Source organism: Drosophila ficusphila, unplaced genomic scaffold (assembly GCF_018152265.1).
Source record: "Drosophila ficusphila isolate 14025-0441.05 unplaced genomic scaffold, ASM1815226v1 contig_791, whole genome shotgun sequence".
Lineage (NCBI taxonomy): Eukaryota > Metazoa > Arthropoda > Insecta > Diptera > Drosophilidae > Drosophila > Drosophila ficusphila.
Genome location: NW_025064737.1, coordinates 18485119 through 18492503, shown reverse-complemented (window position 1 = coordinate 18492503; position 7385 = coordinate 18485119). Strand labels below are relative to the sequence as shown.

The 7385-nt window shown below is 45.0% G+C and overlaps 1 protein-coding gene across 1 annotated transcript; it reads left to right on the top strand.

The window, feature by feature from the left end:
- Positions 1–1677, top strand: LOC108091621. The gene has a single exon (XM_017190917.1). The coding sequence runs from the start codon at positions 1–3 to the stop codon at positions 1675–1677; it is 1677 nt and encodes a 558-aa protein (XP_017046406.1).
- The last annotated feature ends 5708 nt before the right edge of the window (positions 1678–7385 follow it).

The window sequence follows — 7385 nt, the reverse complement described above, 5'->3', positions numbered from 1 at the left end:
ATGTTGTCCAACTTGAGCTTTAGTCCAGCTCTTGAGTTGGTTAACTTTTTTGAATTTATCCAACAGTTTTTGGTGCCCACGGATAATACAGTGTTTTATTTTAATCCCACTGGCTTTAATTGCAGTTGGGAAGTACTACAAAGCGAATTTCTATCTCAACATCCTCAGATATTATGGAACCGCGAAGAAAAATACTCGGAGTTTTATAGACGGCACAGCGGCAATGTTTTTGTAATGGCATGTTTTTCAAGGAACTTCGACAATGAGCTTAAACTTCTGGCCACCAGTTTGACCCGATTGAGATCGGTAAGAGTTCTCATCGAGATGCAGGAAAAGGAAAGCTCTTTCCTGGCTTCGCAAATACTTTCGCTTTGCTGGCAACACGATATGCTAAATGTGGCGCTATACTTTCAGTATTGGAATAGTCCAATTACTATCTTTAGTTACCTGGCTTTTCCCTACTTCACGCTCGTAAGGCAGACTCTTTCTAATGAGTCCTTGCCAAGCATTTTCACCAACCAATTGGCGGATCTTCGAGGTTACCAAATTCGCGTTCAACCGGATTTGTCGCCACCGAACTCCTTTATTTACCGAGATAAACTCGGTAAAATCCAATTCGGAGGATTTATGTGGAGGATTTTCGACAGTTATGCCAAAAGTTTGGGAGCCGGCATCCACATTCTGTACCCCTCATGGGAAAAAAACAAGCTTTCCTCCTCGGAATATATGATGGAATTTACACGGAACGGTAGCTCGGACTTCGGCCTGACCTCAACCATGATTGTGTATAAGTTTGAGGAGAGGTTTCTCGATAGCACTTACCCTTTATTTCATTCCAACTGGTGCGCCATGTTGCCCATGGAGAAACCCTTGAGTGTCGACACATTGTTCAAGCGGGTTCTGACTCCTGGATTATTCTATCTACTTATTCTGGCTTCTTTATTTTGCTATTTGGCGGTTCCCAGGATTAGGAGATATTTAAGGATTACTTGTCGCGGAAGACTATTTCGCTTGGCATCGAGAGTCATTGCTTTGGTGATGGTCTGCGCCACCTCTGCTCAACTTCTTTCCCTGCTGATAAAACCACCTTTGCACTCGAAAATCGAAACTTTTGATGATTTGCTTGCATCGGGATTGAAGATATTCGGAATGACCAGGGAGTTCTATTTTCTGGACGGAGCTTTCCGGGCCAAATATGCTTCTGCTTTTCATTTGACGGACAACGTCAACGAGCTTATGGACCTCAGGAACTACTTCAACACCAGTTGGGCATATACCATCACCTCTGTGAAGTGGACGGTTATCGAGGCACAGCAAAAACACTTTTCGCATCCTATTTTCCGGTACTCGGATACCATGTGTTTCGATTGGGATTCTCCCTGCAGCATAATAATTGCCCCGGAGTCCATCTACCGAGGTTCCTTCCATCGCTACACTCTCATGTTGCATCAGGCTGGATTGATACACTATTGGATGACCCACAGCTACTACGATATGGTGAAAGCAGGCCGCATGATCCTAAAGGACTACAGCCAGACTATTCCAATGGATGCTCTGAGCCCAGAGGATCTCGGAACTTACTGGGGAATCCTCGCAATCGGTCTGAGCTCTTCAATCGCCGTATTCACCATCGAACTGCTTCTGTTCTACACAAACGTATTTCTCAATAGCTTGTAGTGCTTGGCTTTGTCATTTTCCCCGGCAAATAAAACAAATGCAAATTGCTCACCAGGAAGACACCGCAGAGACACGACCGGAGCCACGAAATAAGACTCCGAGTGCGAAATGAGGGAGACAAGCCAACCACAACAGATCCACCAAATTATGTAAAGCCCCAACACCAAAGAAGCAGTCTAAAAACAACAATTTGTGGCCTACTGCCACAGAGTTGGATTACACGTGTAAGAAAGTAGAGACCTTATTTCATTGAACATTTTGTTTAAAAAAAAAAGAACAATTTGCTGAACATTTAACTTAAAAAAAGTTTATTAATCACATTATATTTTCCTGTGTCTAAAATACTTGTTAAAGTCGTAGAAAATATAATTGTTAGCTTAAACACATCCATTTTTTTACGTGTAGTTGGGGGAGCGGGAATTAGACGTTGGTTTTTTTTTTCTATTTTGTTAGGACAACGCAAAATCTGACTGAGTCTGAGTTGCTGGCCCGTTTTGATTAACATAAAGCGAATAATAGACATCGACTGCCAACAACGTGAACAAATTTGATTTCACGATTTTGCACTATTTACCCAAAGAAGCCAACCAACACCTGCAACATTGGCAACAACAAGCGGCTTTTGGTAATTTTTGACAGCTGAAGATGCATTTTCGCTTCATTTCGACTGCTGTCAATGATGTGTTGCAATATTGCACATCTCAATTACAAATGAGGATTACCACAATATTTTTGAAGTAAACATTGAGAGTAACAAGTACCCACATTTTTTTTCAATTTATTTGTTGTTGTATTTTTTGGGATAGTCATGGGGAAGTTTATTATGAATGTAATTCTAGGAGAGGTTAGCACTCGTTTATTCGTGTCATTTTTTGGCTCCCACCCGATTTATTTTGAAATGCTCTGGCAGAAATGGAAATCATTCTGCCTTTGCCTTGGATCCGTCTTATGAGTCACCTGGCAGACCTGCTGACCCACCATTGCCGCAGTGGTTTCGACTGTCCAGGTGTTCAATTAAGCACTGACGTTGACCTTAATACTCGGACCGCTGAAAACGGATTGAATAAGTGCCAGAATTTCTGACAAATTGTCGCCGAATGTGCGCAGAAATCAAGTTTATGGTCAATGGATGGCAAACCGAAGAAAAAAAAATGTGCACAGTGGTATGGATGTCAACTAATTCTGTTTGGCTGCTTAGAAAGTAGCTGGCATTAAAATGCCAGGAAAATGCCGATTCCGAGGTGCCAAAATATGCATTTAAAGTGCTGATGAAGCCGCTTGTTCGCTGGCAGGATTACCAAATATTTGCGGCTGCCAAAAGTCAAAAGAAATCAATCAAAATGCCACAATCAACAACGACCAACCGCAAGGCGCCAAAAGGCAACAAAAGGCAATAAAAGGCGAGGAGAGAGGCCGACGGAAGCGACAGACTGACGTGTGCCCAAGACGCTTAGTGGCTGCTGCTGCTGCAAGTTTGGCTTTTTATTTTTTCCTCCTCTTATTCTGCAACTGCAACTGCAGCATCCACCAAACAGCATACAGTATACAGCAACCAGCGGCAGACGGACGGCCCCATGTCTCTAAGTGGACAACAAAACGCCTCCAACACTTTTGGGGCGCGAAAAATGTGTTTGCCAAGCCAGCTAAGCCGGAGTTGCAGTTTCCCCGGCCAAGTGCCTTGTGCCAGCCGGGCCAAGAGTGCTTAACTGAATGCCTCATGATGCCTGATGCTGCGGCAGCAATTGCAGTTGCACTTGCAAGGGGGCGGGCACACAGGAACCTCTCCGATGTATTCGCAAGTGTACATAAAAATAAAATAAATAAGCCCGCGCTGATCTTCATTTGTTGTTGTCGCTCAGTTGACATCGCCTTTGGCATGGCATCCCCATCCTCATCCACATCCTCATCGTCATCGCCATCGTCATCTCCATCTGCCTGACATATATTTGCATAGTTTTGTCGAGAACAAAATGGCAGCAGCGAAACAAAAAGAAATTCGTTGACAAGTGTCTGTCAGGGACATCGTGCTGGGCGAATTTGCATGTGGTCGCATCTCACGCTTCAGACACAACCCAAAAAACAAAAAAAAAAACAAAAAGAAATTGGTGAAACAGGAGGAATTCCAAGGCAACCGACGAATCAAGTACACTTCTACTCATGTGCTAACCAAAGCCTAAAAGGTAGAAACGGTTCTTTAATATGAATCAATTTATATACAATTTACCAGTACCTATCTATTCAATAAATCAAATGAGGGAATGGTTAAGAAATAAGTGCCACAATATTACAGAAGTGAAAATGACCGGATATTAAGCTGCAAGTGTAACAGCAAATGGACACTTCATTAACTTGTTCAATGTCCAAATGCCTTCTTCAAGGGTATAAACAGAAAGCACAGATCAGACTTGGGTTATATATTGTGGTGAAATTGTTGCTGTTTCCTTCTCTTTATTTTGTACCGTCTTGTGTTTTGTGTGTCGATCTCAAGCGCACCTTTATGGTCTATTATACTAACGGGAATGCCCCGAGAGCAACGACAATAATAAGCAAATTGATTGAAATATGCGATATCATGGTAACCGCAACTCAAGCGGAAACGCTCTGGCCGCTCCAGCCGCTCTTGCCCCACCAACCGCTTCGACCGCTCCAACCTCTTGTACCGCTGCAACCACCACTCCCTCCCCCGCCGATCGCAATTGTGTGGTAGCGCATTAAATGTCGATTTCATTTTGCACCCGCGGCGCAGATACGCAGCCAGCGATACGGGAAGTACGCAGTGGTGCAGCAGCGGTGGCTCGCTGATTCGCTGGTGCTGGGTCACTGCCAATGCCACGCAGAAACCAAACCAAAAAAAAAAAAAAAGTAAGAGAAACCAAAATAAAAAGAAGAAGGGGTGCGGCCCCAAAATCCCAACGATGACGCCCACCCAGTCAGCCCAGTGGGCAATCTTGGTCGCTTTTCCCGCCGCCTTTCGGTTGCCGAGTGCCGACTGCCCACTGCTGAATGCTGAATACTGAATGCCGAATTCCGATATTGATACCGATGTTAATGTGCTTTAAATAAATCATTAGCGCATTGTTTGGGGCCATAAAGAGCAATGAGGATTATGGCTGAAGTTCGATGGCAAGTGTTTGCCGGGCATTTCCTCTGATCGTTTAATGGCCTCCCCATTGGAACCTGAAAGTGCCGCCTAGAAAGGGGAAGTGAGTGCCGCCATTAGTTGGAAATTGGATAACATAATCGAGTACGACACGCATTCGACTTGTAAGGTGGCAGGGAGCTAAACGCAGCCAAATTGCAGTTGCCACCTGGACAACACGCGCCTAATTAGCATGCGGCTAAAACTGGGTGCAACCGCATCTCAAATGATCTCGTAAAAAAAACTCGTTGCTGTTCTGGCCAAAATGCAATACCCAGCCGTAATGATAACTCTTCGGCTCGTGTGCGTTCGCCTGGCGATTTTTATTGACTTTTCATCGATTGCCGACATATACACAAAAAACCAAGGCAGAATTCTTTTTGAGTTCGCCGTCTGTTTTTGGGCGTTAGAGTAATTAAAACGCTGCAAAAAAAAACTGGCAAAATGTGTTAACCAGTTTGGGCCGATTTAAGTTTTTTTTTGTGCTCCCTTGTCATGCGTTACAATTCAAAGTGTTTTTTTAAGTCCCCTGGTGGTGATGCAATGCCTTTTAATGTCCCCAATGAGTTTTATATAGCGTATATCTCACTTTTGAGTGCGAACTAATAGATACTTTCCATTCGGCACATGCAAATGTATGATTTCCTGCCAAAGCCGCAACGGCCATAAATAGGCAATTTGGCGCTCTGGCCGTTTAACGCCAACATCATCGAAGCGGGCTCGCAACGAATCGAATCGAATCGATTATCGTGCACTTAACACCAAGAGCTCTTTAACCCGCAACGAGTTAGTCTATACCCTTAAAGGTATTTCTGTGCAACAATTTGGGCGAAAATGTTTTCAATCAGGAACGAGGCGGTAAGTGCCGGAAGGTTGGAGGAGGGGAGTAGTTTTTTTTTTTGCCAGTAAGAAGCCTCTGCAATCAAGGCCAGCTTCCAGCTAGACTTTGAGTTTGAGTTTGGAGTTTGGAGTTTGAGCCACGGCATCATTATCAACCGGCGAGCTGATTATCAACATGTGCACTGGCTGCTCGACAGCGCCGCATGTGCTTTTGCCCTCGATCCATAGATCAAGATCATAAATAGCAATAAGCCCGGCCAGACAATGTCTGCTAACTGTTTCAGGCAATCAATCAATCCATCTGCCGCTGCAACTTCAGCTTGAGCTTCGTTTTCGCGAGTGCTGGCCGTTTGGAAAGTTCACTCGGCGGTTGCGCTTCAGTTTTCAGCTTTTTCCTCTCCTCTTGAAATGGCGGATAGGGTATCTTACAGGGTACCAGTGAGTTGATTGCGGCAAGTGCAGGTCTCAAAACGTGATCGATTGATTTGCGCGATCGCTGCAAGAGAGCCATGGCAATAGCAATAGCAATAGCAAAACGGCAAAACGGCAAACAGCAAACGGCAAGTTCAACGAGCCCGATTGACTGACTGACTGACTGCTGACTAGATGATTGTGGCGTTCTGCGGCTGATGCCACTTTTTTGCACTAAACAGCTGGGGCAGACCGCATAGCTGCATTTCAGACTTCGGGCCCGGGATCTGTGGGCCAAACTTGCTGGCTGGCTGGCTGGCTGGTTGGTTGGTTGGTTGGCTGGTTGGTTGGTTGGTTGGCAATCTGTCAGGCTGACAGTTGGCCCAGTCGCGCAGCTCTGCCGGCTTCCATGATTGATGATTGTTGAAACGCGAACGAAATTATGATTAAATAAGTAATTGTAGTTAGACAAAAAGCGGCAGCGATGAAGACCACGATCGGCTAAATGCTAAGCGGCTGCCAGTTTTGTTTTTTTTCGTATTTTTTTTGGCATTGGCCAAGTGCAGTTAGCCGGCAGCATCGAAGATCATAGTTTGGCTTGGCTCAATTGCTTGGGCATTGGCGAAAACGTCAATGTCAAAGTCGGCGAGCCAAGCTCTTGGACGCCGTTGACAAGGTCTAGTTCAAAGCCAAAGCTGGGTGGTCGACTTTGATCCTCCTTTAAGGTTAAAGGCCAAAATGCCAATCACAATCTGGGCCACACACACACACTTGCCGCACATGAAGCGTGAAACATTTGCTCTGGCTAACTTGTAATAAATTCAAAAACGTTCGGCAATTAAATCGTAAATTTTTACAACTACAAATTTACAGTTATTAAAAACATAACTTGTTGTTGTTGTTGTTGTTGTCCGATGTTATTAATTACTACAACAGTCGGGTGTCACGCTGTAAAACAACAGGTGGGCAGGCGGGGCGGCGTGGGGAGTCGGCCCAAAACGAAAGACTTAGGCAACGAACTTGAGTTCAATCAACGTTTTCAATTAAAATGCATTTGTTGTTGCCACGGCTCTACTGCTGCTGCATGGCAAGTCATGGGTGTAGTGGCACGTTTTTGTGCACATTATGCGGCGGCCAGGTGCGAGGGTCGCCGCACAAGTTGATGAAAAGTTCCCACTGATTGAGCCGATCCCTCGAGCCACCCACCTCCGATTCCCATCGAGATGGAGCACGTGTGCCGAGCTGATTTTTTTTTTGTTCGCAAATGCCATGACTTTCGGCCCTGTTGCTAATCGTCCATATTTGCCAATGTCGTTGG

Excerpts from the sequence above, each read along its gene's own strand:
- LOC108091621 (XM_017190917.1), top strand. The coding sequence starts at position 1 with ATGTTGTCCAACTTGAGCTTTAGTCCAGCTCTTGAGTTGGTTAACTTT.